Source organism: Scyliorhinus torazame, chromosome 14, assembly GCF_047496885.1.
Source record: "Scyliorhinus torazame isolate Kashiwa2021f chromosome 14, sScyTor2.1, whole genome shotgun sequence".
NCBI lineage: Eukaryota > Metazoa > Chordata > Chondrichthyes > Carcharhiniformes > Scyliorhinidae > Scyliorhinus > Scyliorhinus torazame.
In genome coordinates, this window is record NC_092720.1 from 60,598,157 (window position 1) to 60,621,823 (window position 23,667).

The 23,667-nt window shown below is 44.9% G+C and overlaps 1 protein-coding gene across 2 annotated transcripts in view; it reads left to right on the plus strand.

Annotated features, from left to right (window-relative positions):
- Positions 1–23,667, plus strand: part of LOC140389768 (solute carrier family 12 member 9) — a 120,117-nt gene that overhangs the window by 22,450 nt on the left and 74,000 nt on the right. For both annotated transcript variants that reach the window (XM_072474276.1, XM_072474274.1), the window contains one exon: positions 23,440–23,597. In XM_072474276.1, coding sequence (XP_072330377.1) covers positions 23,440–23,597 — 158 coding nt within the window. The remainder of the gene's footprint in view (positions 1–23,439; positions 23,598–23,667) is intronic.

The window sequence follows — 23,667 nt, forward strand, 5'->3', positions numbered from 1 at the left end:
ACTTCCTTGAGGAACTCCCGCAGTGATACCCTGGAGCTGAGATGATTGACCTCCAACAGCAGCAACCACTTTCATTTTGCGAGGTATGCCTCCAACCAGTGGAGAATTTTCCCCTGATTTCCATTGACTTCAATTTTGCCAGGGCTTTTAGAAGCCACACTTGGTCAAAAGCTGCCTTGATGTCAAGTGCAATTACTTCTCTGTGGAATTCAGCTCTTAGTCCGTATTTTTGGGCAGCAAGTAAGTCCAAGGTTATTTGCAGGGAGATGGGGGGGGCAGACAGGAAAGTGGAGTTGAGGCCACAATCTGGTCAGCCATGATGTTATTGAATGGCAGAGCAGGCTCGAGGGGACAAATGCCTTACTCCTTCTAACTCTTGTGTTCTTGTATTTGGACCAAGGCTGTAATTACGCCTGGGACCCAAACTGGGCATTCATTTTAATTGATTATTAGCTTGTTGATGGCACCATCCATCGCTCTACTAATAATTGAGAGTAGACTGATGAGGCAGTAATTGGCCAGATTGTCTTTATCATATGTTTTTTGTGAACAGAAGGTTTGAGGGCAATTCTCCACATGTTGGAGAGCTACCAGTGTTGTAGCTGTACAGAAACAGCTTGGTAGAGCCGTGGCTAGTTTTGGAGTGCAAGCATTCAGTATAACAGCTGACATGTTGTAACGGTCCAAAGGCTTTTCTTTATTCAGTGCCTCTAGCCGTTTCTTGGTCACATAGAGTCAATGTTGAAGATTTGCATCTGTGAAGGTGGTGGTCTCAAAATGTATTATCGACCTGCACTCTGGCTTCATGAAGGTGGTTGCAAACTTGTGGGCCTTGTCTTTTGCACCAATGTACTGCTCTGTCATCATTGATGATGCAAATTCTCCTCCTGCCAGTAGAATGGGAGACCCCTAATTTAAACTATGTCCCCTTGTTTTAGCCTTCCCCAATCCACCCTATCAGGTCCCTGCAGGATCTTGCAATAAGATATCCCCTCGACCTTTTAAACTCCGGTGGATACAGGCCCCGGCTGTTCAGTCATTCCTCATTATGTTACACCCTGCCCAATCCCAGGTATCAAGCGAGTGAATTATCTTTGAACTGTTTCTAGTGAATTTACATCCCCCGTCCCCCTTAAATAAGGAGACCAAGGGCGCGATTCTCTAGCTGTGTTGCGCTCGAGGGAGAGCTCAACGTGGCTGGAGAATCTTGGGAGAGGTCTCTTGCGGGCCTCCTGGTAGCCTCTGTGCCTCGCGGGATTCACCCAAGTCCCGTGGCGCGTCAAGTAGGAACTCTGCCCAAAAGGGGCGGTACCAAATGGAGCTCCTAGAAGTAGGTCTTAAACCTACTCGACCGGGATACACCGGCCTCCTTTGATTCTCTAGTCTCTCCAGGGAGACTGGAGACGGATAACAATCAGTGCTGGTCCACACAAACGTGGACCAGGTGGAACGGCAACCGGGGGAGTCTCCCTGGCAATTGGAGACCCTTGGGTGGTCAGGATCAGTGCAGGGTGGACCCCTGGAACATGGGCACCTTTGCACTGCCCAGGTGACACCTTGGGACTGCAAAGCTGGCTGGAGCACTGCCAGGGTGCCAGGTTGGCGCTGCCAAAGGTCAGGCCCTGAGGGGGGACCATGCCCATGAAAGGAGGGTGGAGGGGGTTTTTCATGAAGGGTTGCGGTGTGCAGGGCAGGTAGGTAGAGGCCTCTGGGAGGTTGAGGGGAGAGGCTGACGGGTAGGGGTCCTGGAAGGGAGGAGGTGCTGAAAGGGGACTTCAAGGGGTGCCGCAGGGACCCCATAGCAGCGTGTCCTCACTTGGGGGGGTGTGGCGTAGTGCCCATGTGTGGGGAGGTGACATTGCTCATGGGGATGGGAGGAGGGGGGACCCACAAGCTCACTTAGGGGCACCCTTTCAAAATGGCGGCCCAATCTCTGAGTTCAGCTCCTCAGTGCTAAAAAGAATTCTTAGTGTGGGCTAAACCGGTGAGAAACTGCCCAGGGCCCAAAAAAGTGACGAAGTGTCATTGAAAAGGGGTGGGGAACTCGCTGACAGAGCCGGTGGGAAACTCACTACAAATGAACTAAGAAATTCTTTGGGAGAATCGCACCCCAAATCTAAGCACAGTTCTCCAGGTATGGTCTCACCAATGCCCTATACACTGGTAGATGAAGGGTGTGCTGCTGAGGGTACAGATTGTGGTAGAATCCATTCTGCTTGTGGTGAGTGGGCATCCATGAGGCACAGTAGGAGGTTTTGAGATGCTAGATCTGTTCTGAGTCAATCAATTTAGCATGACAAAAAATCCACACAACACTACTCTTAGTGATAGACATTGGAATCCCCCACCCAGAGTACAGTGTGTGTCCTTGCCACCATCTGTGCATCTTCCAAGTGTGGAGAAGGACTGATTAATTGTCTGAGGGAAGAAGATAAGTTATAATTACCTGTAGATTTTATTGCCAATGTTTGACCTGATGCCATGAGACTTCTTGGGTCCAGAGTCAATGTTGAGGGCTCCCAGCTACATACCACTATGCTGCTAACTCTGGTGGATCTGTTCTGCAGTTGGAATGGTTATGGAAAAGTCTGGGGTGTTGGGGTGTCCGGAGAGTATGACTGTCGTGGCACAGTTTTCCCTATCCCCCCAGATGTAAATGAGGAAAACTATGCGGGATTGACTTAGATGCGCCATTGTCGAATGTCCAGTGCCTAGGTTCAGGTTGATCCTCTGTCCAGTTTTATTGTTTCTTTTACCTTTTCATAGCCAGCATTATCATGGTTTTGAGATGATAGTGATTGGAATGGGGTTTTCTCTCTGCATCCAACAGTTAATGACAAACACAGAAACTAGAAGTAGGTCTTTAAGTCTGCTGTGCCATTCAATATGATCATGGCTGATCCTTTATCTAATTGTCATATTCCTGCTTTCCCATACCCCTTTAATGCCATTAAAATCTTTAACAAAATCCATCTCTTTGTTGAATGCATTCAATGACTTGGCCTCCACAGCTTTCTGTGATAGAGAATTCTGAAGGTTCGCTACCCTTTGACTGAAGAACTTTTTCCTCATCTCAATCCTAAATGGTCAACCCCATATCCTGAGACTTGTATCCTCTGGTTCTCGATTCCCTAATCAGGAAAAACCTCTCGTCTGTCCAGCCTGTTAGACTTTTATACTTTTGAAGACAGTATTGAACAATTTAAATACAGTAAAAAATACTTCCTGAAAGTAAGATGCTTCGGTTACAATTTATAAATTTGCTGTTGCACGAGATGACTATCGCAATTTCTCTAATCATGTGTCCTACTTTTCATGCTGAGGCATGAAAATCTGTGGCAAATTTATCTGCAATTTTTTACTTGGTTTCATCCTGAAGGCAAACACTGGGCGGTATCCCCCCCCCCCCCCCCCCCCCCCCCGGCCGGGTGGGAGAGTCGCTGGGGCGCTGTGCGAATCGCGCCACGCCACCCGACCTCCGCACGCAATTCTCCACCCCCCACCCCACCCCCGAAACCAGCGCCGCGCGAATCGCTCTGGGCAGCTCGGAGAATCGCCGCAAACGGCGAGCGCCGATTCTCCGGCTCGGATGGGCCAAGCGGCCGCGCGTAAAAGGCCTAGTCCCGCCAGCGCCGTCCACACCTGGTCGCTGCCGGCGGGTACTCGTCGCGAAGGCTTGGGGGGCGGCCTGTGGAGGGGGACTCCGGAGTGGCCTGGTATGCAATCGGGACCACCCGATCGGCGGGCCGGCCTCTCAGCCGGCGAGCTTCCTTTCCTCCGCTGGCGAGCTTGGATCCATCCGCCATGTTTGTGCGGGGCGGCCTGGGGGAGGACGGCCACCGCGCATGCGTTAGTTGGTGCCGGCCTTTTACGCGGTGCCGAGTCTCTGACGCTGCGTCGAGGCCCCGCCCCCGTAGATCACGCGACGCCACTGCTAGCCTCACAGAGGAGGGAGAATAGGGTCTGGGAATGGGCGCCGACACCGGAGTAAAACACTCCGGTTTTTACTCCGGCGTCGGCACTTCGACTCCCATTGGGAGAATCCCGCCCATTATCTCAAGCTACATTTCCCTATTCCAGCCATCTCCTTTAGCGTCTCTACCTGCCCTCTCAACTCTTGATTCAAATCACAAATGTAAACATTTTTTAATACCAGGACAATACCATTCAGCTACCTCCTGCATATCCTCTGCCCACCAAACCAACCTCTCTATCTTCCTTCGGAAACCCCATTTCTCTATTTTTTTTCTCTTTGAACTCCCCCTCACCAGAGCTAAATTTGACCTGCCCATGAAATGTACTCCTATTCTCTTGATCCCACTCCCACTTGAGTCCAGGCCCCCATGCTAGCTGATGTTGAAAATTATTCCCTCACTTGCGGTTCCCTCCCTGTCAAAACCATCATCAACACGGTAGCACGGTGGTTAGCACAGTTGCTTCACAGCTCCAGGGTCCCGGGTTCGATTCCCGGCTTGGGTCACTGTCTGTACGGAGTCCGCACGTTCTCCCCGTGTCTGCGTGGGTTTCCTCTGGGTGCTCCGGTTTCCTCTCACAATCCAAAGATGTGCAGATTAGGTGAATTAGCCATGATAAATTACCCTTAGAGTTCAAAAAAGGTTAGCTGGGGTTAATGGGTTATGGGAATAGAGTGGATGTGTGGGCTTAAGTAGGGTGCTCTTTCCAAGAGCTGGTGCAGACTCGATGGGCCGAATGGCCTCCTTCTGCTCTGTAAATTCTATGAACACATCCCCTTAAAGAAAACCACTCTCAAACTGATTTGCCGAGCTAAAATCTGCTGTTTCTGCAATGTCCTTGACTGAGTTGTCAATTGAGTCCCATGCCAAGACTTTCTCTAATGTGGCTTCTACCCCTACCATAGCCCTGAAATGGCCCTAAATGCTGAATGTAATTTCTCTGCGCATTATCTCTGTATAGCCTTTGAGATGTCTTGTTTTATTTTGCTCAGTGTACTGTTCAAGCCTGGTTTCATGTCTGATTGGAGGAAGAACATCAGTAGCAAAGCACCTCTTGTCTTTCCCATTTCCACATATGCAACTCTAGAGTTTTGCCAGGATTTCAAACTTGGCTTCTCCTACTTGCTCATCCCTTATTATTAACTGCAGATCTTGTATACCCCTCCACTGCCTTGGTGGTGTCATGCTAATTACCTGACATTGGGTCCTGGAAGAGCTCTAACTTCCTCTAGCAAAACATTGAGAAGGCTGAAGCCATCATCTTTGGCCCCTGCCACAATCTCCAGGCCATTGGTGCTGACTCCATCTGCATCCTAGGAAAAGCCACTGTCTCAAGCTGGAACACTGTCTGGAACCTTGCTGCTTTTGACAACGCTGTTGCTTTCACTGCTAATGTCATGCCTCTCCGCCTCTGCTCCGTTCAGTTAAGCAAGGGCTCTCCTAGTCAGCCCACTTATTGTCCTGGGTCCTGGAACTTGAGTTTCCTACTTTCCAGGTGTTTTATAAATGCATGCCAACATCCCTCCTCCTTTCTTCCCTGTTCAATTTTATTGCTTCAATTTGGGATGGGCTGAAAGCAATTTCAGCCAGGCCTTTCTGAAATTATCAGTCAAAATTGTGACACAAATTGAGGTTTTTTTCCTCTACTGAATTCAGTAATGTCACATGGGAAATTGAAAACCAACTTCACTCGCCCAGAATCATGTCTTAATGCAAATCAACATAATATTACAGTGGTTAAGTTTCTCTTCAGGTTGTTTGCTCAAAGTAGGTCTCAAGCCACCCAATTTACATACAAGCTTGCTGTGTGATTGGTTGATGTCGGTGACCGTTTTCACAATTGACGACTATTATTGAAATAACTAGCTGGATCCAATTGATATTCCAGGGGCATTTATTTGCGTGTGCTTTTCAGAGGGCATTTGACTTGACCTTCCGAAGAGGAGGTAGCGAGACAACTTCTATGGTTAATGAGAGAAGTAATAAAAAAACTTTTCCATTACGAAAGTAATCAAAGCCATCGTTTTAGCATGAATTGAGAACTGTTATATTCCAATGTATAGAGTTAGCATTATACAGCAACTCTTGTAAGTGCTTTACTTATACTATCATCTATTCACTTGTTAGTTAATGTATTTTTTATGAAGGTATACAGTAAATTCTATTGTATAAACGTGATTCAGCACCGAGCCGGGCATGCTGGGTGAATCCCGGGAGGGTCTTGGATTGGGTGCCCTGTCGATTGCGATCACCCGGCTCGCTTCACACGATGAGATCCAGATCCGCATGTTTAAAAAAGTCATTAGGCTCATTTAAATACCCGGACGTCGGCCAGGGTGCCTTTTATTACTGGTCATCACAAACGTGAACCAGGCGTAATGGCACGTTTGTGGGGGAGGGGGTCTCACAGGGCAATAGAGGACAGGGTGGTACTCTGACACTGCCAGGATGCCCGGGTGCGAGGTTGGCACTGCCAGGGGTCAGGCCCGGTGAGGCCTTGCCAATTTGAGTAGAAGAAAGGATCCCTAGCGGCCTCGGCAAGGGGGGTGGGGTCCAGAAAGCAGGTGCAGGCCTGAAAGGAGTCATGGGGGGGGGGGGGGGGGGGTAAAAATCGGGGCTGGCACTCCAATCTTGGAAACCTTGGAGTGTGGCCTTGGCGGAAAGAAACTCCCCCAGGCCAAATAAAATGGCAAAGTGCTGTTGGAAAGTTGGGTGATTCTCACTGCTGCAGCCGATGCGAAGTACCTCACTAAACATGCCCAAAAGCGAACTTAAACCTTTGTCTGCTGAATAACGTCCTTTATATTGCTCTGCTGTTTTTAACGTCCAGGAGGATTCCATCCAGGTCAGGAATGGGATCAGTAGATGAATTATTCTTTAAAAGAGGTTCTTTGCCTCTTGTCCTACCTATAGTAAGATATGTTAACTTGATAGCTACCAAGTCAAATATACTCAAAGGCACAGGGAGCATGTGGGGTAAATGGTCCAAAATCATTTGAGATGCTGTCATCTTCCGTTTGCTATTAAATTGGTATTGCATTCGTGTACCTGAATTAATCCCGTCTTGTTGCTCAGTTGCCTCTTAAGTATTGCAACACTTTCCCCTCACCCAAACTGACTGACTTGTGTGTTAGTGCTGTCCATTATAAATAAGAATATTGAGTTATAATTTTTCAGTGATGGGCACCAAATGGATTTATTTAAAAGAATCCAAGAAGCCCATTTTTGATTACTACGTAATGTCCATTCAGAAATATAATTGTGTCCTTTCTCTCTACAATAGCTTCATAGAAAATAAAATATTTTGAAGGCTCAATGTATTTTCACTATGCTATTAATGCTACCCATGTATCAGGAGCCCTAAATAATGATACATTTCTGCTAAACATTTTTGGTGTGAACTTGAGGTGCCATTGAGGGTTGAAAGTTCTAATTAATAACTATTGTATTTGCCTTGCCATTTTGCATAACATTCCTCTGTCAAGTTTGCAATTCAAGAAAAAGATGCATGAATTTTACTTTCTGTCTTGCATAAACAATCCAGAATCTGAAAGTTTTGCTGGTGACTTTAAATGGCTTTGTTGTCCTTTGCAATGAGAGCACAGATTTCTGTTTTGGATGCATTGTATTATTTGGTCTGACCAGCAGAGGGCATACAAGATGAATCTTCTTTCCTTTGCACATTTGTTCTTTCCCGAGACAGTAGAATTTGGTTTACATAATGCTAGAGGCTAATGTAAAGGTAAAGTTTTAATTGCCATTGTGTTGAATATTCGCTTCCCTTTTACAGACTCTATGTTGCTGCAAAGAGAGACATGTTGCCGAAGCTTTTTGTCTTGTACTCATCAGGACAAACACAAAAATACCAAATTTCAAACAATCACAACAATTTAAACTACAGGTGAAAAGGGTGTTGATTGGTTGGTTTGCAAGTTGACTCTGATTGGCTGAGGGGTTGTCATGGAGAAAGCAACAGGAACCCCAAGCTCGGCAACACGTCTTCCTTTTCAACAACATCCACGTTCTGTACTACCAAGAAACCCCATGTATTATTTTCCCCTACCAAATAATTGATGTTTTCAACCCTTTCCTCAGTAGAGTTCTGTAATTGGGTGCCAATAAAAGTTGTTCAAGATGACTCATCCCAGCTTCCCCTCCTTTACTGTGGAACAATTCATTCTTTCTCTCCTACCTAACATAATCCAAGTGCAGATTCACAACTCGCTGCATAGGAAATTGCTGGGCTAACATTCAACATATGAATTAGGAGCAGGATTAGGCCACTTAGCCCCTTGAGCCTGTTCTACCATTCAATAAGATAATGGCTGATCTGATTGTGACCTCAACCCCACATTCTTGTCTATCCCTGATAATCTTTCATCCCTTTGATAATCAAGGATCTAGCTAGCTCTGTTTTACAAATATTCACTCTGCTTCCACTGCCTTTTGCCGAAGAGAATTCCAGAGACTCCCTGTCCTCTGAGGAAAAAATTCTTCTCATCTCCATCTTAAGTGAGTGACCTCTTATTTTTAAACCGTGATCCCTAGTTCTAGATTCTCCAACAAAAATAAACATCCTCTCTGCATCTATCCCCTTGGGATCCTAGAGGTTTCAATCTTCTCAACTCTAGTGGATACAAACCTAACCTCTCATTAGATAACCTGCCCATTCTTGGTATTAGTCGAGTAAACCTTCTCTGAACTGCTTTTAATGCATTTACATCGTTCCTTAATTAATGAGACCAATTCTGTACACAATACTCCAGATGTGGTCTCACCAATGCCCTGTACAACTGAACCTTAACCTCCCTACTTCAAAATCAATTCCTCTCAAAATAAATGACAACATTCAATTAACTTTCCTAATTACTTGCTGTACCTGTATACGAGTCTTTTATTGATTTATGCTCTCGGGCACCCAGGTCCCTCTGCACTTGAGTTCTGCAATCCCTCACCATTTAGATAATGAGCTTTTTTATTCTTCGTGCCAAAATGGACAATTACACATTTTCCCATGTTATAGTCAATTTGCCAGATTTTTGCCCACTCACTTTATAATTAAAAAAAAAAAAAAAATTAGAGTACCCAATTCATTTTTCCAATTGAGGGGCAATTTAGCACGGCCAATCCACCTACTCTGCACATCGTTGGCTTATGGCTTAAGGGAGCAAACCCACGCAAACACGGGAAAAATGTGCAAACTCCACACAGACAAGTGACCCAGAGCCGGGATTGAACCTGGGACCTCTGTGCTGCGTCCAGCAGCACTAACCACTACGCCACCATGTTGCCCTTTTGCCCACTCACTTAACCTCTCTGTGACCGTTTGTAGCCTTCTTGAGTCTTCACAATTTACTTTTCTACCTATCATTGTGTCATCAGTCACCTCATCCAAGTTGTTTATATAAATATGTGAGGCTTCAGCACTGATCCCTGTGGGCATACCATCCATCACATCGTGCCAACTAGGAAAATACCTTTTTATGCCAACTCTGTTAGCCAGCCGATCTCCTAACCATGCTAATATATTACTGCCTATATGCCATGGGCTTTTAATTAACATTTTAACCTTTGATGTGAGCTTCTGCAAATTCAAGTATAGTTTATTCACGTGTTCCCTTTTATCCATAGCCTCCACTATTGCACAATACTAGTTCTGGCATAGCCTGTCCTCTGGCTGGCTCCAGAATGTGCTGTTCTAAGAAACAATTCTGAAAACATTGTGAACTCTTCTATGCTACCTTTTGTCCATCTAATTTTTCTAATCTAAACGTGGAGTAAAATTCCCCCATGATTATCACTGTACCTTTCTGACAAGCTCCCATTATCTCTTCTTTTATGCTCTGTCCTACCCTGCAGTTACAATTAGGCGGCCTTTATTACATTTGCACAAGTGGTTTCTTGCCTTTATCATTTCTCATCTCAACCCAAACTGCTTCTAAATCCTGGTTTCCTGAACTTGGGTCACCCCTCTCTAATGTTCTAATGCTATAATTAATCAACACAGCCACGGCTGCACCTTTTCCTAACTTCCTGTCCTTCCTGAATGTCACATACCCTTCAATATTCCGGTCCCAATCTATGTCATACTGTAGCCATGCTTGTCGTGGCTGTCAGATCGTACTTACTAATTTTAGCAGCACCATTGTAGCAAAGCGGGACCGAAACAGATTTATTTTCTCTTAGTTGGTTAAAATGCCACCCTAGTTAAGAGCAGACCGTGGGTTCAAATCCCAGCACAGCCTGATTATCAATTCAGAATGTTGGACTAAATTGTGCACATCTTTCATAACTAGACTTTGTTCTGGTAAATATTTCAGAATGCCTTGTTAAAGTTGTCCTTCCTTCAAAAATAGATTACCTCCAAACATTTTGTGTAGGAGTCTTTAGTATTCTCTTCCCCAGAGAGCAGTGGAGGCAGGATATGTTAATATTTTTACGGCAGCTCGATGTGTTCTTGATGAACCAGGGAGTCAAATATTATCTGGGGTAGGCAGAATGTGGATTTGAGGCCAAAATCCAATTATCTTATTAAATGTCAGAACCGAATGGCCCACTCGTGCTCCAAATTCCTGTCTTTGTCGCGCTCTGATTCTACTTCATCTGACAACAAGATCTACTCATTTTGCAATTAAATGGTAGCTGCAAATGGGATAAATATTGAGAAAATTAGTTTACTTGACACGGGAACGAGTTGTTCAGTTAATTGGATTGGATTTGTTTATTGTCACGTGTACCGAGGTACAGTGAAAAGTATTTTTCTGCGAGCAGCTCAACAGATCATTAAGTACATGGGAAGAAAAGGGAATAAAAGGAAATACATAATAGGGCAACACAACATATACAATGTAACTACATAAGCACTGGCATCGGATGAAGCCTACAGGGTGTTAGTGTTAATGAGGTCAGTCCATAAGAGGGTCATTTAGGAGTCTGGTGACAGTGGGGAAGAAGCTGTTTTTGAGTCTGTGCGTGCGTGTTCTCAGACTTCTGTATCTCCTGCCCGATGGAAGAAGTTGGAAGAGTGAGTAAGCCGGGTGGGAGGGATCTTTGATTATGCTGCCCATTTTCCCCAGGCAGCGGGAGGTGTAGATGGAGTCAATGGATGGGAGGCAGGTTTGTGTGATGGACTGGGCGGTGTTCACGACTCTCTGAAGTTTCTTGCTCCTGGGCCGAGCAGTTGCCATACCAGGCTGTGATGCAGCCCGATAGGATGCTTTCTGTGGTGCATCTGTAAAAGTTGGTAAGAGTTAATGTGGACATGCCGAATTTCCTTAGTTTCCTGAGGAAGTATAGGCGCTGTTGTGCTTTCTTGGTGGTAGCGTCGACGTGGGTGGGCCAGAACAGATTTTTGGAGATGTGCACCCCTAGGAATTTGAAACTGCTAACCATCTCTACCTCGGCCCCCTTGATACTGACAGGGGTGTGTACAGTACTTTGCTTCCTGAAGCCAATGACCAGCTCTTTAGTTTTGAGGGAGAGATTGTTGTTGCTACACCACTCCACTAGGTTCTCTATCTCCCACCTGTATTCGGACTCGACGTTATTCGAGATCCGGCCCACTATGGTCGTATCGTCAGCAAACTTGTAGATGGAGTTGGAACCAAGTTTTGCCACGCAGTTGTGTATGTACAAGAAGTAGAATAGGGGGATAAGTACGCAGCCTTGTGGGGCGCCGGTGTTGACGACTATTGTGGAGGAGGTGTTGTTGTTCATTCTTACTGATTGTGGTCTGTTGGTCAGAAAATCGAGGATCCAGTTGCAGATTGGGGAGCCAAGTCCTAGGTTTTGGAGCTTTGATATGAGCTTGGCTGGGATTATGGTGTTGAAGGCGGAGCTGTAGTCAATAAATAGGAGTCTGATGTAGGAGTCCTTGTTTTCGAGATGCTCTAGGGATGAGTGTAGGGCCAGGGAAATGGCGTCTGATGTGGACCGGTTGCAACGGTGTGCGAATTGCAGTGGATCAAGGTGTTCTGGGAGTATGGAGGTGATGCGCTTCATGATCAACCTCTCGAAGCACTTCATTACGACTGAAGTCAGGGCCACTGGACGGTAGTCATTGAGGCACGTTGCCTGGTTCTTCTTTGGTACCGGTATGATGGTGGTCTTCTTGAAGCAGGTGGGGACCTCGGAGTGAAGTAGGGACAGGTTAAAGATGTCCGTGAATACCTCTGCCAGCTGGTCCGCGCAGGCTCTGCGTGCACGACCAGGGATCCCGTCCGGGCCCGTCGCCTTCCGAGGGTTCACTTTCAGGAAGGCCAATCTGACTTCGTAAGCTGTGATGGTGGGTATGGGTGAATTATGGGCTGCTGGGGCACTCGACGGCGGATTGTTGGTTACCTGCTCGAACCGAGCATAGAATGCATTGAGTTCATCGGGGAGGGGTGCGCTGCTGCCAGAGATACTGTTCGGCTTTGCTTTGTAGCCCGTTATGTTGTTTAGTCCTTGCCACAACTGCCGAGAATCTGTCTGTGACTCTATCTTGGTTTGATATTCTCTCTTGGCCTCTCGGATGGCTTTGAGGAGGTCGTACCTGGATTTCTTGTATAGGTCAGGGTCGTCTGTCTTGAACGCCTCAGATCTGTCCTTCAGTAGGGAGTCAATCTCGCGATTGAGCCATGGTTTCCGGTTGGGGAACGCACATACTGCTTTCTTTGGCACGCAGTCGTCCTCACATTTGCTGATGAAGTCTGTGATGGTGGTGGCATACTCATTTAAATTGATCGCTGAGTTCTTAAATATGGACCAGTCCACTGTCTCTAAGCAGTGACGTAAGAGCTCTTCTGTCTCCTCGGACCAGCACTGCACAACCTTCTTAGCTGGATTCTCCCGCTTGAGTTTCTGCTTGTATGCCGGGAGAAGGAGCACCGCCTTATGGTCTGATTTCCCAAAGTGTGGTCGGGGGATGGAACGGTAGGCGCCCTTGATTTTTGAGTAGCAGTGGTCAAGAGTGTTGTCGCCCCGGGTGGGACAGGAGATGTGCTGGTGGAATTTTGGCAGTACACTCTTGAGGTTGGCCTCCAAATCGTGCAAGGGCTTTGGTTATGACTGAGGCTAACTGTGTAATAAGTAATTGGAGATTTAGTCAAGGGTAGATGTGAGAGATTGTTGTACTGTGCTAGAGACAACAGTTGATGAATGATAGTAAAACCGTTTATTGCTAATGAATTTGAAAATCAAATTCCTTCATTGTACAAAATAATTCCGATTCATTTTTGAGGTAAAAACTTTGTTGTAATAGTGCCCCTTTTTTTGTTTTGAACGACTGTTTAACTAATGCTCCGATATCTACTTATTCAACTGAGGAGGGATGAGCTGACCCCCTCCGTGCCATAAAACGCTGCAGGTGGGCTCCCCACACCTCCCTGGGACGAAGTCCGTAGTCTGGAGCTGCTGGGCAATCCGATTTGGCTGGCCGCTCCATCGGACCCGGAAACACCCAGTACACATTGCTGGGCACTGACTGGATCGCAAGCAGGAAGAAAAAGAATGTCCAGTGGACCCCCGAGACCGCGTCTTGGGCAGGGAGGGATTAGCAGGGGGCGGAGGGCGTGGGGTATGCATTGAACGGAACAGGCAGACCAGGTGAAAGGGGAGCTTCTATCTTGTTTGGGTGGGGGGGGGTTGAAAATATTAATTATCTTCGAGTTTAAATGTGGCAGACTTTTTTTAAAAAAAAAAACACACATCTGGAACATTTCATTTCTATTGGGCCTACGGAGGCAAAAATGGATCTGAATCAGCTTACACAAAAGTAGGCTTTCTATCAGAAGTTATTTATGCTGTTGTGTTGTGCAAAAGCTGTTGATTACCGTGCAGCAAATGGTTAGTTAAATAATTAAGCGAGCTCCAGCAGCAGGTTACTTTTGTTTTACTGTCAGATAAATATGTAAGCCTTGGTTGCATAATGTTACTACTGGAGGAGGGGGGGGGGGGGGGGGGGGCACTGAATGAAGCAGCACCGGGAAGAGCAGCAAATTAAAGTTGCATTGATTTAATTTATAATCTAGTGCTGATGGATTTTGCATCCCCCCCCCAACCCCGGAGATTTTGAAATGTGATGGCTCCTGCACCATTGTACCGGTGATTACTATCAGTTCGTGCTTTGCACACCAAGCTACTGTCTTCAATTTTATGAAAAATAAATTAAAGAAGAAATCCATCAGTGTCATTTCAGACAAATAGGTATTGATTTCAATTGCAGAAATAAAATGAGATCATGCCTCACCTTGGGATATTTTGACCACAGTCTTCCTGTCCAGACTGAGTCTGATATGCTGGTTCCATGTACTAACATCTACTACATCTTTGCATTTCATTTGGCTGAAAAGCAACTTCCTTTTCCCCACCCCAGGCTCCCTGCCAACTCCCCCCTCCCCCCTTCCCTGCCCCTCTCTGCAAGAGGGAGTGGAAGGCCTACCTCCCTCCTTGTCCCCAACCCCTCCCTGTCTTTCTCACTTTATATCTCTTTCTATGACACAAACTCTAAATGCCTGGCTCTCTGCCTCTCTCACTTGCTCTCTCGCTTTCACTCTCTCACTCTGCCTCTGTCTATGACACAAACTCAAAATACCTGGCTCTCTGCCTCGCTCTCTCGCTTTCCCTCACTGTTTCGGCCTCTATGACACGAGCTCTAAATGCCTGGCTCTCTGCCTCGCGCTCTCTCACTTGCTCTCTCGCTTTCGCTCTCTCACTCTGCCTCTGTCTATGACACAAACTCAAAATACCTGGCTCCCTGCCTCGCTCTCTCTCATTCGCTCTCTCGCTTTCTCTCTCTCTTTCGGCCTCTATGACACAAGCTCTAAATGCCTGGCTCTCTGCCTCGCTCTCTCGCTTTGTCACTCTCCCTCTGCCTTTGCCTATGACACAAACTCTAAATGCCTCTTGAATGTAATTAATCTCAGTTATTAAAGGTTGTGGCAGCATTGTTTGTTTTACTTCCATCTGCTTTTCTGCATAGTTTTTTTGGGTAATTTTGAAAAGTATCCCCGCTTGTATAAATGTGGTTCCGTTTTTTCATCTGTTTTGTTGGTTGGTGGTGCAAATGTCAGGGGGCGTACAGATTTCCTGTTCTCAGTCAAACAAACTATTATAAAGAAAGAAACAATTTTCAATTTAAAGAAGTACAGTCAGAATGAATACAGTCGAACCTTACTCCTAAATCTCTTTAATAACCCAATTCTTTCTCACGGCCTTGAAGGGCAGCAAGCATTGCTGGTTTTTTTTTCTAATGCAAACTGTACTTATCTCAGAGGTATAGTCGTGGTTTGTTGTGTACAATTTCTTTCAGGTCTTTCATAAAGATTTTAACTGACCCCTTTATTAACTTTTAGAACAAACCTCATTCCAAATGGCACAAACAAACATTTCAGTGCCAAATGCTGCATTTTTAGTTTAGGTGAATTGTGAATGCAAATTAAACAGGTGCAAGTCTATTATAGCTTTATTGCAAAGCAGTAAGTTGGCATTCGGTGAATGTCCTCATTGTTAAAGTAGAAATTTGCAGAAATTCAGGCGCATTTTAATGGTTTGTGACTTATTAACATTTTTGGCCTTAAATGGGGGAGAGGGGGGTGGTGGGAAGGGGGAGAGAGAGAGCGAGTCCGTTGTAGCAGTGGTTTGACAATTTTCCAGCATTATACGATAAACGCCTATTATTGATGTTGCAAGTTGCAACCAATCTTGGTGATTGGATATACTTACTCATTTCTCATATGTATGTCAGTGTGTTACTGATATTGACATGTTTCATTGTGTTACTCATATTTGTCATAGTTTTAATGATGATTTCAGAAATTTTTTTGACCTCATCCTTCTGAATGGGTGTAGTAGGGTTAACTACCTCACTTGTCTTGGACAATGGTGTCAGTCGAGTGGTGAACACACTGTTCCCTCCTGGATATTCTACTCTGAGTAGATTCACCCATTGTAGCTTTACATGGGCTAGATAATTTCTCAAGATACTTGTACGTCTAAGTGCTGCAGATTTATTTGCCTGTATTTAGCTTCTCCAGCCTGAAGTTCTTTCAACTGTCTCTTGCTCTGTTCTATCTCTCTCAGCTCTGATTCTCGCTTTCGCTCTCTCTCTGGTGTGTGTCTGTGTGTCTGTGTTTGTGTCTGTCTCTCTCTGCTTTGCCTGTGCTCTCCCCCTCTCGGTACTAGAAAACAGTTCATGCAGATAATTTTAAAATCACGAAATAGGTTCAGGTCTTGTTGATGTCAGGAACACGGTGATAGATGACCTGTGCCTTGGTTCAGATCTTCATACATGTTTAGGAAAAAACCTTTAGCTGAGTCTCAAAACACACAGAATAACATCCTTTTGGCCCTTGAGACCATGCTGATGATTTACGAGGCCTGTGCTGTGTTCCCAGCATCTTGCCAGATGGCTGTGAAACATGGATGACTTATCAAGAAAGGAAGCTCAACAATTTCCATCTTCATTCTCTGTGGTGCATTAGGGTATCTCAAATGCAGCAGTCCTGTCAAACCCAGAGCTCCAAAATTTGTCACCACTCATGGAACAATGGCAGATTTTGTCGGCTCGGATAAGACCGCAGGTTGGAAGACAGTCACATACCCGAGGACTCTGTATGGTGAAATAATTGGAGCCAGAGCCCCCAAAGCTTCACTTCATGAATGTTTGCATGCGTGACATGAAGGCCCTAAACATAGATTATTGCACCTGGGCGTCATTGGCTGATGACCGTAAAATGGTGACACCTCCTGTGGGCTGGCGTACCAACAGTGGCTCCAGTGACTTGGAGCAGAAGCCAACGCTGAAAAGAGCAACCCACAATGACACTCGATGGTAGCTTCATGCGTGGCACGAGGCAGAATCCATCTCTCAAGAATTGACCTCTACAGCCATCAGCAAAGGTTCATCATGTGACGACATCCCATCTGAAATAGATTGGTTTGCTCGTGTCCATCATATTTTGTAGATGGACGGATGCTGTGGGAGATTTTATTAGAGAAAGGCATCTTGTGACACGCATCATTAGTTAGAATTTTCGGCACCATTCAGTTTTTATAAATTGTCATAATTTCCTGGAAGTGTGAGCTGATAATGGAACATCTGGAACCAGTAACGTACCTTCTTAACCAATGAGATTTAAGAATCGAGGGGGAAACAAAGAGGAACAACTGAGAATGAGAGTAAATTAGAATCAAATCAGTTGCAGAAAGAGAAATAAGACCCAGGAAACAAAGTGGTTGACGAGAGGGGGAAAAATAAGAAATTATTTAAATTTATAATCTGACGTTTTAATAATCTCCAAGAACAATTTAGCAACTAAAGGGATGAGTCTCCAAGATTGAAATTGATCTGATTCGAGGCAGTGGGAATGTTCGGCATTGCATTAACAATTATCACCTTGATACAATTAGCACCGTACCAAACTCCATTATCTGCTGCAAGTTTAATAGGCAGTCAATGTGCAAATCCAGCGGGTTGTTAGAAATAATGGCTGGTGGGGTGATGTGAGCGTGGCAGCAGCTGCGTTTTCAAGGGTACTGGCTCTGCTCATCTTTTTATCCTGTCGCACATTTCATATTTGCCTTTTCTTGTGGTGCCTGGCTTGGCTCCAACAAGTGTTTGGTCGGTGTTCGTGCAAGATTGGATTGGATTTGTTTATTGTCTCGTGTACCAAGGTACAGTGAAAAGTATTGTCCTGCGTGCAGCTCGACAGATCATTCTGTACATGAAAAGAAAATACATAATGGGGCATACATAAAATGTAAAAACATAGACGCACACAGGAGTGTAGTACTACTTGGTAGAGAAAGCGTGTAAAGGGATCAGATCAGTCCATAAGAGGGTCAAAATGCTTAAATCCTTGTTTGTCTGTGGCGGCTGGAATGGGCCCCAGCTTTCGTGGCACAGTTGCTATTAAGCTGGCTCCCACCTTGACAGTGCTGTGTGTGTTGAATGATGGCTGCCAACAGCGATGTTGTCCTGGCTGGGATTCTTGGCTATGAGGTTTTAGGTCCTTTTTACTCAGGTGCACAAGGAGGTTCTTGTACTTGACAGAGTACCTTACTTGGTGGAGGCCCGTCTCGACTGTTGAGTTACTGCTGCATGGCTTGTCGTCCATCCTTAATAATTATTATAATTATTATTATAATAAATATAATATAATAATAAAAATCTTTATTAGTGTCACGAGTAGACTTACATTAACACTACAATGAAGTTACTGTGAAAATCCCCTAGTCACCACACTACGGCGCCTGTTCGTGTACACTGAGGGAGAATTCGGAATGTCCAATTCACCTAACAAGGACGTCTTTCAGGACTTGTGGGAGGAAACCGGAGCACCCGGAGGAAACCCATGCAGACACGGAGAACATGCAGACTCCGCACAGACCCAAACCGGGAATCGAACCCGGGTCCCTGGTGCTGTGAAGCAACAGTGCTAACCACTGTGTTACTGTGCTTGGGAGAGGGAAAGGGGGACCGAGAGGGGCACACCACTGAGACAGTCCCTGGCGAGAGGTAGTGGAAGAGTTCCCGAGTGAGTTTGAAGATTGGTTCCCATGTTTCGTAATCTCGACATGGAAACTGGGGCATGTCGTATCCTGTCTTTGGGGGTTGGTTTGGCTGACCTATTACTGGTCCTTTATTGTCCTGTTCCTAATACTCATCGTGATGATTGGAGATGGCCAGACCAGTCGGGTCAACCCCCCTCCTGGCCGGGGCCTATGCTGTGGGCGCCCTGGGTGTTGGAGAGATGGCATGGTGGACGTAATGGTGTTTCGTGCTTCAATCGTCAAAATCCTTGGAAGATCCTAGAGAGTGATTGTTGATCCTGCTCTATCCTTGGCTTTTGCTTTTCTCATGCATCCGGGACGATGCCTTTATCCTGAGGGCTGCCCTGCAATTCAGTTGTTATCCTGGACATTGGTCCCTGTTATTGTTTGCTTGATGTTGTTTTTTCCTACAGGTCATATGGGTATGATGGCCTGTACCATTGGTAATCCTGATTCAGCAAGTTCATGTTTAGTCGAATATGGAAAATGGTATTTGTGCATAGTTTTTAATCCAAAAAGTAATCATGCCTCATAGTGTTTTAATTCTGATGGTTGCGGGAGGGTGTTATGTTCACCCTCCTAGTGGGAAGATGACTGGAACTGAGCCGTGAGAGGGCTGGATGTTTGAGGTTGGTAGGGTTAGTTCTTCCTTGCTGTGATTTGAGAGTAGCCCCCCCCCAGTTAGCATTAATCCGTTTCAGGATTCTTTTCTTTTTTGTTTCCTTTCGCTTTTATCGTTCATTGGCCCAGATGTGTTGCCTGGTGCCGGGAGGAGGGCGCGCTCTCCCTCCCAGCGTGTTCTTTTGAGGTGCGTCTTGACAGCCCCCTTCTCCCTGAGACAGCGACACCCTTTTGGCAAGGACCGGAATAATTATCCTTTCTTTAGTTGTGGGCTTTGTGGGTGTTATCCGGAGGGTCAGACCTGGTAGCTCTGGCCTTTTTCTCTCTTCTTCTATGGGAGACCGTGGGTCTGAGTATTACTTGGACCTGTTGCTGCAGGTCCTTTCTTTGGCTGTATGATTCAGTTCCGGGAGTGGATGGGGGTGAGGCTGCATATTGGGTGCGCTTGCACCATCATCTTAGAGCTGGGGTTCTTGCTTTGTTTTGTTTGTAGTGCTGGATATGATGTTTCTGTTCTTGGCTTTTGCATGGGTACAGTTGGGTCTTGTATCCGAAAGCAACGCCTCTGTTGGGTTGCTGATATCTATGGTACTGCTGGAGAAGAGTGTGTTGGTGTGCTCCCGATTTGGCTACAAGGAGCGCGGCGTGAGAGGATGCACACCGTCCTGCCATGTCCTGTTTTTTAAGACTTTATCCTGTACTTTGGTGGGATTGCAGAAATATTCAGTTTTGGCCAGTGGTTGTACCGAGCCAATTGTGGTGTTGTTCGCCTGTTCCATTTTATGCCCATGTTTATTGGGCCTTTTTAAAAAAAAAAAAAAATTATCTTGCTCGCCTTATGTATGATATTATTTTGTGACTTTGCTGCCTCTGATTTGAAATTGTAAAATCTCAATAAATATACTTTTTTATTAAAACTGAGTGGCTAAGGGCAAGATACTGTCTTGCACATCACTAACCAGAGTGCATCACAAATATGCTGTTATTTTCTGAGCAAGATCTCACCCAACCGTTCTTAACTTTCTATCTAAGTAGTACAGTCCATCTTTAAGGTCCGCTTACACTGTTACGTTTTACAATTAAGAATAAAGAAACATCAATTCCGTGCAAACTGGGAACTAGTTTCTTTCTTTCATTTTGTTGGAAGTTCTACAATTTATTGATACACTGCACCAAGTAGCATTTTATACTATAAAACCTCTGTTGATGAAGCAGAATCTTTTATTTTATGGGGGACACTAGTGCAAGTTTATTATCTGCCATCCCTAGTTACTGTCAGAAGGTACTGCCATCCGTCCATACCCTGATGGTGGTGAGTGGTAAGGTTTGGCTCAACAAAATAAAGGAGCTGCCATTAATGTCCAAGTTTGGATGATATGTGACTTGGAGCAGAATTTGTTGTTGATTATATTCTGATGTTGCTCCCCTTGTTCTTCAGGTTGCGAGAGATTGTGGGACTGGGAGGTTGGGTGAGTTGCTTTAGTGCATCCTATTGCATACTATTTACTGCACCACCGTGCACCAGCAAAAGAGGGGAGAAGATATTGAGTCCGGAGATGGGGGTGCTGACCAAATAGATTATTCTTTTCTAGTGTTTATATTCATGCTGCACCCATCAAGGTGAATGGTGAGTGCACCACACATTTTGCTTGAACCTTGTAGACATGAAGGTAATTTGAGAGGAAAGGAGATGAGCCACATATCTCAAAGGCAGGCTCTGTTCTGCTTTCTGTGCCACATGTTTGATATGACTTGGTTAGCGAAACTTCCAGTCAGTGATGACCTCTTCCATGATGTAGGGAATAAAGGATCCTTACCACCGTCCTACAATTGAAGATCAAAGAGCGATTTCTGGGCTTTTCCTTGTTGGAGGCGATCATTGCCCAACATAGTGTAGTGCAAATGTGTTAGTGACCTATTACATTCACTTGGTGCTGTCTTCATTTTGCTTCATTATTGTAGGTCCAAGTGTAACTTGCAGTTTATTTCCTTTCTCCTGTTTCCGCACAAAGAACGGTGGCGCAGTGGTTAGCATTGATGCTTCATGGTGCCGAGGACCCGGGTTTGATCCTAGCCCCGGGTCACTGTCTTTGTGGAGTTTGCACGTTCTCCCCCTATCTGCGTGGGTCTCACCCCCACAATCCAAAGATGTGCAGGATAGGTAAATTGGCCACATTAAATTCCCCTTAATTTAAAGAAAGAAAACAAATATTTTGTATTTCACTGTATCACTTTGCTTCGCAATCTATTTTAAAAAAAGAGAGTAAGCGCTGCTTGCATTAATTTAGTGATCTTTCACATTCTCAATATCATAAAGCACTTCACACCCAGCACTTCACACCCAATTGTTTTTCTTTTGGTAGCTGAAAGGTTACATGGGCAAATGCACGAGACAGCTTTTTGGCAAAACTTCCACCTTGTCCCTGAATATAAATGCCATTGTTTTTTTGCAGAGCTAGTTAGTTATGCGGAGGTTAGAAAGCATTAACCAAAATAATGTTTTGTGGGAAAGTAGGTTGCAAGGTTGTGCAAAAGGACTGAAAAATGTTGCTTTGAGTCGCGGTCATTATATTGTCTACAACTCTTGCAGCAGACATTTATTTTCTGCAGGAAGCATTCTGCCTGAAAAATGTCTTGTGCAATAAATAAAACCACAAAGTGATGTATGGAATCTATTTTGTTAAACAAAGGAACATTGGAGTTTTTTTTTTAGTTTTTATTTTAAATTATATTTTGCTTCAAGCAATAGTCCTGTTGGAAAACCAATTCAAGGGACACGTGCAGCCTGAATGTGTACAATAATTGTGAATCATCTTTTAGATGGCCTGTCATGGAAACCTTTTGTTCATAAGTATGCATGCCACGCGGGAGACTGGATACATGAAATTTTAGATGCACAAATAGGATAATGAAAATTGAATGGCACACTTCCACTTTCCTGGATGCGCCTTGTGTGCCTCATTAGTTTTATTAGCTGCACTTAGAAATGCTGACCTGTAACATTTTAGAACTGAAGTTGGAAGATGCAATTATTTTAAGCTCTTTTGATGGCTTGTTAAGGCATTCTGGTTAGGATTGGAGTGTTTACTTTTTAAATATTCCATCGTGAAAGGTTTTCTAAAGTAAAGTAACCGAGCTGCATTTACTAACCATATAGTGTTGGACCATGCACACCATATATTTAATCTGAAAGTAGTTTATGATGCCAAGATTAGATGATTTATAAACATCATTGCTCATACATAGTATGATTTACTGCTGCATGATAATTTTATTCAGTCAAAATTTAAGTTTGTTACTACATTAGGTGATTAGTTGCCTAGATGGATGGCTCTTATGGCAGCAACAGCTAATCCATATAGACCAGGAGCTATCAGGTTCATGTTTTTGCTTGGTCTGTTGATTGATCTAATGGCAGTTGGAGTGATAGCTGGGAGGGACACAATTGGCCTTAGAACCCAAAGTTAGCAAAGGAAAACAAACGACTGATGTTCCTGTTGCTGGTTCCCCCACCAATCCCACTTGCTGAATCGTGTGGAGGTTGGGTTAGGACAAACTAGATGTGGTCTGCTTGCAGTTTCTGCTGTGGATCGCTTCTGAGCAATGATCACGTGAGTAAGATATAAAAGATGCTGGGCATTCTGTGCAATTATACTTCTTAAAGGCGAGGCATAAGGAAGAAAATTATTGTTCAAAGCAATCTGTGCAACAGCAGAGCGAAATTTCTCATGAGCTATCTCGAGCTCTGGATCAAGTTTCCATAGAGTGTAGAATTTGTACAGTGCAGAAGGAGGTCATTCGGCCCATTGAGTCTGTGCCAACCCTCTGAAAGAGCGCCCTACCTTGGCCCACCCCCCCCCCCAACCGTAACCCCATCTAACCTGCACATCTTTGCATACGAAGGAGCAATCTAGTATGGCCAATCCACCTAACCTGCACATCTTTGGACAGTGGGAGGAAACCGGCGCACTCCGAAGAAATCCACGCTGGGGAGAAACTGCAAACTCCACACAGACAGTTGCCCAAGGTTGGAATCGAATACAGGCCCCTGGCGTCGTGAGACAGCAGTGCTATGCACTGCACTGCCGTGCCGCCCAGACATTCATTCCCTGTATCCTTGATTGTGTCCAAATCTATACCTCTCTACAGATCTGTCTGGAAGTTGTCTAAATCCAAGTTTATGTGCCAGGCATTTTCCTACCGACTGTAGTTTATAACTTTGTATTTCACAAAGACAAGATTGTTTACTTAGTATTCAGGATTGAGTTCCACCCATGCATCCGAGTATGATTTTCTTTCTCATTGTTTTAAGATTGCTGCTTCAAAAGGATTACGACTTCCTCAAAGAAATTAATGTCTGGCATCCCTTTGTCTTAATTGGAATCTACTCTTCAACTTTATCAGCTTCGATGAGCAATCTGATTGGAGCTTCCAGAATTCTTTACGCACTTGCAAAGGACGATGTATTCGGCAAGTTATTTATTTTTTTTGAAAGAAGATTGTTTATTGAAGCAATATTAGAGGGGTTAGATATGTCGCA